At 45.0% G+C, this 14,419-nt stretch overlaps 1 protein-coding gene across 1 annotated transcript in view; it reads left to right on the top strand.

The window, feature by feature from the left end:
- Positions 1-14,419, top strand: part of LOC104509326 (receptor-type tyrosine-protein phosphatase gamma-like) — a gene marked incomplete at its 3' end in the record, with an annotated part of 119,157 nt that overhangs the window by 86,439 nt on the left and 18,299 nt on the right. The window contains 2 exon segments of the mRNA XM_010151227.1: positions 7,593-7,750; positions 12,296-12,488. Coding sequence (XP_010149529.1) covers positions 7,593-7,750; positions 12,296-12,488 — 351 coding nt within the window.

Here is a 14,419-nt window from a genome sequence, read left to right on the forward strand (position 1 = left end):
CCTAGCAGGATGGAGCTATTGCACAGAAACACGGCTTTGTCCCACCTCTGCTGTCTTGACCTGCCCTTTTTTGGTACCGTTTTGTACATAAGCCTCTTAGAGGTGCCTTTTTCCGTGTTCTTACCAGCAGCCTGAAAGGCGTTGGAATGAGGCCCTTTTCCCGGTGTCAGCCCGGAGGGCTGCGATGCAGGCGGCTGCGCAGCGTGTGCCGTCTCCCAGCCTGGGCACGGGTGCTCTGCACACTCTTGCTTTACCATGCAAGCAAGTAGTTGTTAGCCCACGCTACCCCAGGTCCCTGGAAAATCTTTCAGGGTGATGGAAACCGTGTTTTGTCACTCTGTCCTGTTTCTGTGTCTGTCACCAAGAATCTACACGGATCAGCAGAAAATTATTAGCAAGAGCACAAATAAATTACCACAGCAGAAAAGCCTCTATTAATGTCATAAAAATGGGGCTTTTATTCCCTCCCTTGTCAAAAGTGAGCACTGAAAATCAAAGTGCAGCCAGATCAAAAGCTTAGGTACAAAGTGAATCGATGGCATCTGTTGCTTGTTTGCCAGGGTGGGTGGGGTGGGGTGAGGGGAAGAGAGGAACCGTTGTTTATTTAAAAGGGAGTTTGGAAAAAAAAATCACCACCTTGCTTTTTTCTCCTGCCTTTGTAGTATTAAAATGCCATAGCTGAAGCTCAGCATGGAGCAGAGAGTGATCTTGGGTCTCCCTCGAGATGGGCGAGAGGCGTTCAGGCAAGCTGGTGGTGACCACCCAAGTTTCAGGGGCTACTGGGGAGACCGTACCAATATCCAGTGAAACAGAACTGCATTTAGTAATGAAGGACAGAGAATAAATATGTTGCACATCCCTCCAGTTGTCCCAGGCAAAAAGGCAGTGAATAACCTGTTAAAATAAATCAGCACTAAAAAGGAAGCAATGCAGACAGTGTGAGTTACCCTGTGGATCTATCACACCAGAAGGCATAATAACAAGAAAACACCATTAGCAGCATGACAGGTTTTTGCTTTTGTTTTTAACTTTAACCATAACACCACCTGACAAGCTGTTTGCTTTCTGCACCAAAGATCCAGGGGTTGTAGAGAAGAAAAGGCTGGGGGGAGAGGGGTGAGGGCGAGATGTGGTACCGTGGGACCTCATCTCTTCAAGTAGGACTTTGAAGAAAGCAGCAGCCCCATTTGGAACAAGGATGGCCATCAAAGGGAGAGCAGCGCGATGTGTTACACCGAGAAGGAAACGTGGAGGAGCATTTCTTTTTCCTGGGGGATGATCTGGATATATTCCTTTGTTTTCTGATCTGTTCTTGTGTTCACAGTCAGAGTAGCCACGTGAAAGGGGCCAGGACGGGATTGCTGTGGAGCAAAGGGGAGGAGGAGGGAAATGGGAAATGAAGATGTGAGCAGAGGTGATAAGTTCACACCTTTATATAGGGCAGCTCTGTGCATAGCTGCAGGGGTCTGTATCATTTGACAGAATAAATGATGGAAGTGTTGGAAATCTCTGGTCCTTCGCCCGTCTGCTCTGCAGAAAGCGGCGCTGGTCACGGCTGAGTGAAGACCAGCGAGCTGACACAGAATTAATATATTGCACAGAAAAACTAATTCAAACGAACCAGAAGAAGATTGCAGCTGTTAGAAGTTAAGAATTCAGGTTGATGCTGAGTGTGAACAAAGCACGTGAAAGGGGATGGAGCTGGGTGCTCTGCTGCTGGGTTTTGAGGACGGTAGCTGAGGAGAGGGGTGGTGAGATCTGAGAACACGCGGTTTAGCTCTGGCTCCGCCGGAGCAGCCGTGATGAGCCCATGGCTCCTCTCGCCGCCTCTTCACTGCGCCTTACCCCTGCCAGGGGCCAGCTTGCTCCGGGGATCCTCCTCTCCTCTAAGTTCCGTGTCATCGCTCCTTTTTCCTCCTAGCACTGGTGCCCACTCTGTATTTCTTCGTTTCCCCACTCCTCCAGCTTTGTCTCCGCGTGTGTCTCTGCCTCCAGTTAGGTTTTGCAGAGCCCAGGGGAGTCGCATCCCAGTCTGGGATGGCAGCAGCCGCTCTGCCAACTCTGCGTCAGCCACGCTTCACCATTAAAGGTTCAGAATTAGTTTTTATGTCTTTAAAAAGTGAAGACCTCTCTCTCCAGCTAAACCTTTTCCTCCTAAGCTGTTTTAAGAGAAGGACTAAGAAAAATTAATCCTGAGACCAATACCTGACATGGAAATGTTCAATTTGAGTTTGCCTAGGAGAGTTGCCTTCTTTTCTTTCCTCCTATCTTTCTGTACCTCTCACCGGTTGTCTCAAGTTAAATTAGTCTGCAGGACTGCGTTATTATCTCATTCCCTTCCTCCCCGCCATGCTGGGCTTGCTGCGTCCTTATGGTTCCTTACGTTGTTCAGCAGAGGCTCCGGCTTCTAAAAAGCTAAATAGAAGTGAGAAAAATAATTGCACAATAAATGACCAGAATTAGCCTGCGTACAGAGGACTGTCAGAAACTGCTCTTCGTGCTGGATTTACACAGCAAGTACTCATCTGCTGATCTTTTCAGTTAAAGTAACATAAAATACTCGTAATCTCATCTTGAAAATCACCACCGTGAGCCTGGTGCCTGGCTCAGTGGTGCACAGCCGGCTTTATGTGGGGAGTTCTGGCTCAGTGGGTGTGCGGCGTGGTGTCCTTTGGATTATTTTTGTGTGTTTGCTTTTTAAATGTTTGAATGCAGAAGCTTTAGAATGACTTGGCTCATTGCGAAAATGAAATTGGCAGTAACATTGTTTAACAAGTTTGGGAGACTTTCAAAGCTCTTCATATTGGTATTTCAGTTATTCAAAGCGTAGCTGGGTAACGTTTCCACCTATCAGGCATTGCGCATACGTTAATTTTGGAAATAAGCTCATTTTAAGATATTGTTTTCAATGCAGCCAAGTTCCTGTTTTCTTACAGAAAAGCATGATGAAAGTCCCAAAGCATTCCATGAGATATAAATGGACTTGGCATATAGTTATTTTCTTGTGATCTCCTATCCAAGTTCCTGTTAGATTTAAAAAGGGTTTTGATCACAGATAGTTGTGTGCTGTTTACCTGCATATCTCAAGAAGCCGCTTACTCTACGGCAGTTTGGTTAAAATTCAGGTCAATCTTTATCAAGCATTTTGCAGAATATATTTTTAGCAAGTCAGTCCTTGAACTCAAAATGTTCAACTGATGGCTATTGCAGTATAGTATTTGTTGGCATCAGTTTGTGAAAACTTCAGTAGTTGGTGGAGAATCCGCTACTAGTATCTGATTTTTTCCTCTGCTTGAAAAACTATTGTGTAGATACAGTATTAGTCCACTGGTGGTGATGCCGTGACAAATAAAGAGTGTAAATAGGTCAGCTTTTTAAAGCATGCCTGCAATTGCTCTGCCTTTGGGTTGGGTTGTACAAAAAATGGCCCTTGGTCCTATGCAAAACAGTGGGGAGATTCACCAGCCCAAACAAAGAACATACTGAGTGTAACTTCACATCGAGAGAAGGACCAGGAGGTAGACATGAATGTTATATCAGAAGGTCAAGTGTGTTACTAGCTGGCTCTGTTCATTGGTTTTTGTGAATGTAAGAGTTAAAATACAATATTGTCCTTTTACACTGTGGAACGCTCAGTAGTTTAAATGTCGCATTCATTGTCTTAATTGTCCACAGTGACTCTGTGGTACTTGCTTAATTTTTCCTTTGGAAATATTAGAGTGAACCCCTTTTACGAGCCGTGGTGCTGCACACAAAGTACTGCTGTTGGCTGACTGTCGATAAAAGTGGCCGTGCTGCGTCAGTGAGGCATGCGGCTGGATGCTGCGCTCCTCTGCGCTGCCTGGGAGCGGTGGCCGCAGCAGCGCACCTTTACTCTCGCTGTCCCAGAGGAACGTTCACTGGTTCAAGGGTCGTTCGTTAGGGTCGCGATCTCTGGGGCTCTATTTCCTGGGTTATTTTTCTGCTTGCGTGCCCGTCTGTGTTGGGGTGCTGGGACGGGCGCAGGACAAGGAGCAGCAGAAGAGACCCCTTCAGTGTGGGGCTCTGCGTAACACGTAGGAGCGAGCAGGTGGCTCACGCGTGGGTTTGGCAGCGCCGATAGCTGTGGTTCGCAGGTATTTGCAGGTGAATGCAGGTTTTCATTCGTGCATTTCATTGCTGCTGTCTGCCAGTTACTTCCTAGTACCTGTGGATCGTGTATTTCCCAGCCTTGTCCACTTTTCCCTCCTAGAGAAAGCCCTCCCCTTGCTCAGTTCGCAGCCTTCCGGGCACAGCTCATGCCCATCCCAGGTGCTGAAAATGGGAAACAGGAGCTGGTCCTAAACCACAGTGAAGAGAAGTTTGATATCATTTCCAACTTTCTTCATTCCCATTACTAGGAGTAACTGCTTCTACCACATTCAGTGAGTGCTGTTGCTTAGCTGGCAAAATTATTCTCCTTACAGTTTTACAGACAACAACAACCTATTTAAGGTTGAAATTTTAAAAATTACATGACTTCAAAATCCCTTTTTCAAAGACGTCTCAATTACTAGGACTTACACACGTATGTGTAAATATATATTAACTGCTTCTACCACATTGAGTGAGTGCTGTTGCTTAGCTGGCAAAATTTTTCTCCTTACAGTTTTACAGACAACAACAACCTATTTAAGGTTGAAATTTTAAAAATTACATGACTTCAAAATCCCTTTTTCAAAGACGTCTCAAGCTCTTAGGAACATAACTTCATGGAATCAACTGTTTCTGTGTGCTCTTGAAGGGTGAGGGAGGTAGGCTTCTGAATTTCTAAGTCCCTTTTTCTTCAAGCTTCACGTGAAGACCTGTTTGTGACTCTGGTTTCTAAAACTACAACATGGATCTAGATGGAAGTGATACAAAGGAATGTTCTGTTTTCAAAAGTGTTAGGTTATTAAAGCATAATTAATTGATTATCATCTATTTTAGTAGTAATTTTAATCCAATTATATGAGGGTTTTTTATTTTAATCTTTGGAATTCATTAATGAAAACTTACAGCGTTGCTTGTAGCCATGAAAAATTAGATCGAGTACACCCTGCCCTAGTTAAACTGTGTATTAGCAAAGCTACTTTTTCCTCAAGAAATATTCATTTTCACAGCTGACTATGACTTTCCAAATGCTTAGGAAAAAGCCCTCCCTAATTGATAACCAAAATTTAATCATCGTCGGATACTTCCAGTTTGCATTCAAATAAGGTATTGCTCTGTCTAAATAAGCTTCCCTTGGTTGATTATTCATATTGTAGTTCAAAATGTTTAAAAATGAAAGACAGAGTTGGATGAAATGTAGACTACTTAATACAGTGTGTATTTAATATAAAAGTCATGCATTATTCATTTTTGCAATTTGAATAACTTTGAATTTAGCATCCCTGTTCTTCATCTTTTCCTTTGATGAACAATTAATTATTAAAATATAATATTGTCAGCATATGGCACAAAAATCCTTGAAAGTGTAAAATGAGCTTCGTTCTCCTGCCATCCTTTGATAAAGGGATACTCCATATTCTCGCTTTCTCACAGAATGTTTATCCAGCATCTTAAGTGATTCCATCATTCTAAATAAAAGGTTATAAAAGTTAAAAATAGCTAAACCGTTAATTTTAACTGAAGCATTTTTTTTTTTTCGTAAATGCAAGAGGAAAGCTTTTCAAATAGTGCCTTTGTCTCCCATTTATTTCATGTACAGTCGTGGGCTGTGAAAGAGGATGTTTGCATGTTCGGGTGCTCTCAGATCCATAGTGGTCTGCTGTGTGCTCAGCTTCCCTGTAGAGAGAGAGTGCTTCTCAGACGGGGAGCCCGTGTCTCGCTGCGAAGATGCTTCTGTGCTGCATTTGGAAATCAGATCCTGGGACTGAGTTTGCAGGTTTCTAACCAATTTTGCCTGCATAAAAATAAGCCAATCAAATTAAATACGACCTTTTGCTGTGATTAGGACTTCTTGATTAGAATCTCTCTAAACTCGGGCAAATCATATGTATTTTACTATTTATTATCCAAGCACACTTTTTTCCCAGAGGTATGTGATGAAGGGGAAAAAAACATGGTTTATTATTTGTTTCCTTTTTGGAGATGCTGGAGGGGTTGATGTCTGCTTGGATTAGAAGGAAAGAAATTGTTAATGAAGAGATTGCAGGATTCTGTTTCAATGAGTACTTTGACTTGAAGAGAATTACTCATATTTTGGAAGCTAAAGGCTGTGAAAGCATTGCACCGCTGTTGATACTGCGCAGAAGGTGTCTCAAGTGCATCATGTATTGGCACCTTGCAGCAGCAGTGGAGGAAAAAAATTCCCTCTGATTATCAAGACTGCTGCTCCAGCGGTGTGGGTGACTTGCTTTGATCAAGACTAGAAAAGTGTGGGATGCTGTGGAAGTGAGTTCTGCAGACTTCATCCTTTTACTTCTCCTGCCACCTTGGGAAGGTTGTGTGTCAGCCTCCAGCCTCCCTGCTTCTCTGCTCGGCCGCAGGGCGACAGGGCTGGCTTAGCAGCTCTGCTGAGGCAGGAGAGTTCCTGCTACCCACACGTGGACTCGTGTTTGAGGCAGGAAGAATATAGGAAGCGAGGGATAGAGATGTATGGGAGAGCCTCGTGTGTCAGCTTGCCCTGAGGCAGCGAACACCTTTGCACAGGCTGAGCGGGAGCCTCGGACTGCGAGTCAACATAAATTGCAGAGGATAAATGCTCGGGGATGGCAGGGAAATTGTCTTGCCCGCAGCTGTTCCCTCCTTTCATTTATTTATTTTTATTCACAGTGTTAAATATTACCAGCTTGTCACTGTTACTTGAAGCTAAATGCTTTCAAGTGCTCAGGTTTGCATTTCAGGTTGTCCAAGGAGCTTCTCAGAGGAGTTTGTCCCCAGGCTGTTGGACCCTGGAAAGGAGTTTCTTGGATTAGGGAGAAAAGGCAGCAGTTGTAACTCTGGAACATATTTTTGGTGCTGTGCTGACTGCGTCGGGCAGCCCCCCAGGCACTGCCTCGGGGGGCAGGCAGTCCCAAAGCCCCACCTGCCAGTTCCCAGAGACGTTTGGCTGAGCTGTGTGGCTCTGCCTCCTCCGTCTCGGCAACCCAAAGGGGTCTGACCTCTCTCCTGCACCCCTTTTCCGTGCTGGCAGGGATGGGATGGGTATGCCACCCAGTGCTCTTCGCCTGGGCATCAGCAGGCAGGACCGCTGGGGCCTGGCTGTGTCCCCCCTGGGTCTTGGGGAACCCTCACTGCCATCAAGCTGAAACGCCATTTACTGGGTGCTGAGACCACCGAATACGGAGTTATTTCCATGCTGACGTAAACCAGTGGGATAACAAGGGCATTTCACACCTGCACACTTTTCAGAATAGGAGCGTGCGGGTTCCGTATAGGATTGACTAGCATTTTGGCTGCTCTTTTATTAATCAACACATCAACTCACACAGAGCCTTCCTGATAGGCTGCTTTCCTCTTTCGTTATATATACGAGATAAAATACGGTGTTGCCATTACACCTTGTTAGGCTGCCTATCAATGTGATGTCTGTTTTAAAAGACACGTTAAAAAAAAAGTGTAATTCTGCTTGTCAATCTTCCCTGCAGAGAAGGAGACCTTCCTGGATCCCTTTGTGCTGAGGGAGCTGCTGCCGGCATCGCTGGGGAGTTACTACCGCTACGCAGGTTCTCTGACCACCCCTCCCTGTAGCGAGATCGTGGAGTGGATCGTTTTTCGGAAGCCCGTTCCCATTTCTTACCATCAGGTGTGTTTATTTTGTTGGTGGAGTCCATCTCTTGAGTCGCCCTCTTAAAGACGGTGTTTTCAAAACCTGCCATTTTAATTTTGAGCACAAAAATGTTTCTGTTGACAGAAAAGGAAACGTCGGTGATTTTTTTTTCTCTTAAGTAATATTGTTTCTGAACATGAGCCATCAGTCTTAGGAAGACAGTACATGAAACCCAGTTTCCTTTCAGTGATTTATTTGGTATTGTTTTGGCTAAGATTAAATTAAGCTATGGTATAAATATTACATGGAGTTCCTTTTTATTCTTTTTAATTGAAACCTTCTTTTCAAGGTAAAGTGAGTGATTTCAGTTCTGCTCAGATTTAGTAATTTGAACTAATTACATTAGAAAAGACATCTTTCCATTAATTCTCCATGCTTAACTGTTTTTATAACACAGTAAAGCTGCCATTATGTGCTCAGAGAGCTGCTGCACAAATCTTTAAAATTAGCACATAGCAGCTTTTAATGCAAAGAGACGCAGTGCCTGGGATTTGTCTGGAGAAGAATGCTCCCGATAGAGGAATGGCTAGATGGAGTCAGATGTTTACCCGTTAAGTGTATTTTGACATTGTAAGATTGTTGTCTTCAGAAAGCTGTCCTGCTGAAGTTAGTCTTCCCTTTTATTCATCTGGCGTAAGCTGCTGAAAACAAACTTTTTAAATCCACTAATTCTGTAAAGCGTAAGTGAATGGTTCACTGGGTGATCCTGACTGATGGGCGCTGGGTCTCAAATACTCAGAAGGGTGGAAGGCTATCACCATGCCCCTGCTCCAGACATTTTTTTCACATTTTCTAGCTCCTGTTGCTTCTCCCGTAGGCTCTTTCACCCGGTTCTGAAGTACCGGTCGCAGCAGTTCAGCTGGGGCCCTCCCGAGGCTGAGGGACACGGCAGGATTCATGGGTCTGCCCGCCCATGCTGGTGTCATTTTGTCTTTTTCCCAAACACAGGACATTATTGCCCATCTTCAGCCCCAGGGCAGCAGGAACCCCTTTGCAGAGGTTTCCCCGGCGCGTGCTGCAGCAGCGCTGGGCGCATCGTGTGTGCGTGCAGGCCGCGGCACTGGCCGGAGCGTGAGGCTCTGCACATGGTCCCGGTTGAATCGGACCCTTTGTTTTTTTTCAGGCTATTTCTCTGATTGTCGAGATCATTTTGAATTCTGTCCTTGCCTGCAGGATACTTGCAATCCCTTGTAGCTTTTCACTGCATCAATAAGTTTACTGTTTATTATTTGGTGGCTGCGTTGCCTGGCCCACGCTCAGTATTATACCCTCTGTGCTCATCAGGTGGGTCATGACTTCATTTCTTCTTTTTCTTTTTTTAACAAATGCAAATCAACTGTTAAATACCAATTATGGCCATCACTGTAATGGTACGAAGGTACTTTATCCTGGCGTAGCTTCTTTCCTGTGCTGTGCAGTAGTAACTGTGCCAAGTCGAGCCTTTAAAATTTGGCGTTGTGCTGCTTTATGCATGCATGTGTGGTTGAAGGGCTGGGAATTCTGTGTGTAGACAGACTTTCATTGATACTACAACACATGTGGAATAAATAATAGTATTCTTCCCCTTGGCAGCTCTGGATGGGTGTATTTTAAGAGCCTGCCACCCTGCCATTGCTATGATTATTATTTGTTCCTCTAACAGAAACAGTGCAACATAATCCATTGCCATAGTTTAACCTTCTTTATCACAAGCCCCGTGAAGCAGTCTGTAATCCCAGAGGAGGAAAGTGATATTGTTTAAGCTTCGTGGCTGTTCCAATTAAATCCTTGCTTTTTGTGCAAAATACCTTGCTGTAAAAAGGACAGCACTGAAGTGGTCCATTTGTGGAGGCTTCTCTGTTTTATTCTCAGTGCTCCATCATCGTCATCTTTCCCAATAATTAGACAACAAAACAGGACAAGCCGTGTCACCCTGCAGATGCATTGTAACGCTAAGTGCATTCAATGACCCAAAGCCTGGCATTATCTCTCGTAATGCATACCTCAGAGTATCTCATTGTGCTTGTAACTGTTTCAGTATTTTTAATTGCCGTTTGTATACCCAGCCCTTAGAAAACTGTGCGCATCAGGCTTTAATGGTTTGTAATTACATGACTCCCAGTTTTAGATCAGGTTTCCCTGTATCTACAATAGTCTTATAACAGCTTTTCACTTCTTCTGAACGGGAGCTCTTGTACTTCTTGAAGAGCATGAATATAGCTCCTTGAGTGCACCTCTTTTTTTTTTTTTTCCTGGCAGCTATAGATAAATTAATTTCTCATTTGTGGTAGATAATATTTTTATAGTTAAAATGAAGTTGAAATGACTTATGTGTACTTCAACACATAAAAAGGGGAAGGTTAAAAATCATATTTCAATTGGCAGTTGTTAAAATGCAATTATACCTCCCCAAGGTAGCATGGCAGAAGAAAATATTTTAAAAGTTCTCTCTGAAAGTTTAAAAATTCAATTAATGTCATGGAAGTATAAACCTAGAGACTTGACTTCAGAGGAGCAGTTGCTACCCGAGTTCCTCAGCTTTTATAAAGTAACCTTAAGCCCTGTTAGCTGGCTTCATCAAAGCTGCTTCCAGTGCACGAAGTGCAAAAGATGCGGAAACACTCACAAGAGTTTTGGTCTGAGCTTTCGTAGAAGGGCATAGCAGCAGCATCTGTTGGGGTTTTTTCTTGAGACAAAAGTGTAAGATAACAGTCCTGGTTTTTTAGCCCATCTGTCAAATGCTCCTGCTAATAATTAGGAAACGGTTTTCAAGATTTTCCAAGATGTGTCTCCAAAGAATCAGCAAGAGAATTGCAGTTGAGAACCAGGGAATAGGGCATTCATCTAAGACACAAAAAAATTACAGCCCAAATCCCGCCATCGGTGCCTGCAAGACTGGAAGCGGTACCTGAGCTCCCTACCTGGCTGCCACCCCTCCCTTCAGGTCACCTGCTCTTCCTCTGCCTCAGTTTCCCTGCTTGTAAAGTAAAAGTAGTTGTAATTAGGGGAAAGCTACTGCTAAAATTGTACAAGCCTGATGTGCACCGTTATCTTGGAGGTGGTTGCCTGTAGCGGGACTCAGTTCCCTTGGTTTTCTGTTTTAGTGCAGAGCTACCAAACTCAGGATTAGAGCTGCATGGGCCAGCCTTTCTCCCCCCGCTATCCATACGTTTCTCACAGTGATGATGTTCCTATAGGTGTCTCTAGTAGCCGGCTCAAGGCACCACCCACTCCAAGGGGACTTACCTTTGAAATAAAATCTCTAAAATCTGACTCTCTCCTGCCTGGGGGTGAGAGAAGTTTTACAGATTTCAAAGTGACCTGTCACAGAATCACAGAATGGTTTGGGCTGGAAAGGGCCTTAAAGCCCATCCACTTCCAACCCCCTGCCATGGGCAGGGACACCTTCCACTAGACCAGGTTGCTCCAAGCCCCATCCAGCCTGGCCTTGAAGACATCGTCATTAAACTATGAGTGTCATTCAAGTCCCTTTTTAATGTCTTGGGCCAGATTCTGTCCTCCCAGTATCCATATTATCAGTATATGTAATTGATGTTGGTGTAAACAATACCAAGACTGAATCCTTCTCTGCTCTGTCTTGCGCAGTCTTTCCAGCAACACCACAACTAATTCCAGTTCTTGACCTGAATGATAACAAGGTCTTAGTAAATGCTATGCTGACCTTGATAGCGGTGAGAAAAACATGAGCTGCAAGTATTTTCACCTTGGTTTGCTAGAAATTTCTTTTTAGGAATACTAAGGTGCAAAGTAACAGAGAAGTTTTCTGATTACAGTTCTTTCTTACAAGTTAATACATTTTATTAAATGTAGCTCAGATCTGAATCCAACAGTGGAAACTTATTCCCAAAGGAGTAAAAGCGAACTGTGCCTGAATACATTTAGCCTGTGTTATTTCTTCTCACCCTGTAGTTAGGTATCAGGTAACGGTGGTTGGTAGGGAGGTCAGAGCACATGGAGCTGGCAGTCCTGAGCTTGCCTCGCCGCTACCGACCTGCTCGCGGGCAAGCCAGCTTGTTGGTTTGGGTGTGCATCCCATAACGGTGTGACAGCTGCAGTGACCGTCCTGCTGCAGGAGCGCTTAGCCTGGCAGCCAGACTTTGTACGCTGAGGGTAGCGTTGCCCTGACCTGGAGAAGGCTCGTGGGGTGGAATGACCTGGAAGCCCTTTTTGACGCGATACTGTGAAACAAAACGGTGCCAGCGGTAGGGAGGGTTTGGCGTGGCTGTCACACACAAAACCCTTCCAGACAAGGGGTCTAAGGGCAAATGTTCCCTTGCCCATGACAGACGTCCATGGGTTGCTAGCAGGCCTTCTCCCTTGCTGGGCAGGATAAGCACTGTGCTGAGATAAGACGGTTGGCAGTGATTTCAGTGGGCAGTCTGACTTCCCACGTGGTTTATCAGTCCTGGCATCAGCATTTTACTTCCTGCCATTCTACTTTCTTATCAGCCACCCAGATTTCACCACACTGTTTTTCTAATTAACATCCTTTCTCTCCCCTGCCATGATGGCTGCGGTCAGCTGGAGGCGTTCTACTCCATATTCACCACCGAACAGCAAGACCACGTCAAGTCCGTGGAGTACCTGAGGAATAACTTCCGACCACAGCAAAGCCTGAACAACAGGAAGGTGTCGAAGTCTGCCGTGAAGGATGCTTGGAGCCAAGATATGACAGATACCTTGGAAAATCCGCTCGGCACAGAAGCTTCCAAAGGTAGGTTACACTTAGGAATTTTGTGCTTGACTAACAGGAGAATTTTTTTCGCCTACTTTGTCATCAGGCGGTGTGAAGGATAGCTGTGAGTTACCAAAGAAATAATACGGTGTACGCAGGCACTCCTTGTTGGTATGTATCAAGAGATTAACTACTCCTCTGTGTGCCTGCAGTTCCCTGTGAAACTCGCTGTCACAAGGTGCAGTGGCAGTAAAGCCCCAGAATATGTGAGTCTCAAGCTGTTGATGTCCCTGTTTCTGCCAACTGGCTGTAGGGCCTTAGAGATCCCTGACAAAAGGGAAACAGGAACGGACAAGGTCAGAGGTAAAATTTCAGCCCCATTAGCACCGACCCATTGGGTGTCGGAATGGGAATAGAGTATCCAGATGTGGTTACAGGCTTCATTTTTACAGTAACAAGACTGTTGAAGATCCTTTTAATTCAATGTTTGTATCAATCTGGTGGTGAAAGGGATAAAAAACCTCTTCCTTATATGCAGGTGATTTCTAATGTCTTGCTGAAGTGTTTCATGTGCCTTTTCATAGAGCAGCTGGCGCTTGCTTCTGTCAGACATTGGATAATGAGCTGGCTGGAGGGGGGTAGGAGGGAGGGTGCAGTCGTGTTGGCACAGACAGCCCTGGCTAGAGGAGCACATCAAAAATTCTGAGAGAAATGTGTACTGGATAAAAGAAGACTAGAAATAAATATCATTTACTACCTTTATTTGCCTTTATTTTATTGAATGGTGTTATTTATCGGATGGGGGAATGCCACGTACTTCCCAGTCCTCGGTCTTGAGAGGTTCTTGGTGCTTTAGCAGTTCTGGGTGGAGGTGAGGGAGAAGGGGGGGCAGTTTGCCAGAAGGAAGCAGCTAAGCAGATTTACAAGCTTCCCTTTCGTACCTGGCATTTCCACCTGGCCAGGCACAGAGCGCGTAGTTTTTCGAGGACGTGAATCATGAAAACAGCTGCGTTCAGCAACCTCCCCCTCCCAGGAGAGTGCTGAGAGTGCTTGAAGAGCGTACTTCTCAGGGCTCATTATTCGGTGAGCGTGCTTATTTTTATATATATAATATACACGCACACAAACCTCATGTACATTAAAGGCAGCCTTGGGACAGAGAATTTACATCAGAAGTAAGGAGGAGATCTTGGCAGTGAAGAAACCCTGCTACGCTCTGATACTCCGGCCTGCAGTTTTCAATCAGGGTTTTAACAGCAACATGTGTCAATATTTATTTCTTCAGTTATATCCTGCGTACACATTACTTACCCAGAACAGTGATGAAAGTTAATAGGTTACGTTATGTTAAAAGTGACAAAACTGACTAGTTTTCATTTTGAGTGCAGCCAGGGTACCTCTGGTACATGTGGTGTAATATTCAAGAGGATTTTACTGCTTTGGCCGCATGCCTGCATATTCCTCACCTTGCTGGATGCATTTTTTAAGATTATAAAAGTGCTTTTGGTGATTTTCACCCCCATAGTAAATAGCTGAAGCCCACAATTCTGACAGAGCATTACAAACGCAAAGGTCTGTAGTTAATGGGCTCACCTTGAAGTTGGAAGTGTGGATGCTGAAGGAGCACTTGAATAAGTGGAAAGATTCCCACTGACTTTGACCTTTAAGGACTCTAAGGCTCAGAGCCCTAGAACCATGGCCCTCCATCCACGGGCACATGGCTTAGTTAACTCTGCGTGAGCTAGCCCACTGGAGCAAGCGAGCCACACAAACGTTAGCCCACGTGTAGACAGCTTGGTGCTTGACACCTTACGTGCCTGGGGACTGGTTTCCTGAGCAGGTTCTCTCGGGGTCCTCTCCCATCGTGTCTGGTACACCAGTGCTCTGCACTCCTGCCTGCCTGGGAATTCGAGCTTATGGCATGCTCAGGAGAGACCCTCAGGCGGGAGGCATGCCTTCCTGCACTTCTC

This window comes from Eurypyga helias, unplaced genomic scaffold, assembly GCF_000690775.1.
Source record: "Eurypyga helias isolate BGI_N326 unplaced genomic scaffold, ASM69077v1 scaffold90, whole genome shotgun sequence".
NCBI lineage: Eukaryota > Metazoa > Chordata > Aves > Eurypygiformes > Eurypygidae > Eurypyga > Eurypyga helias.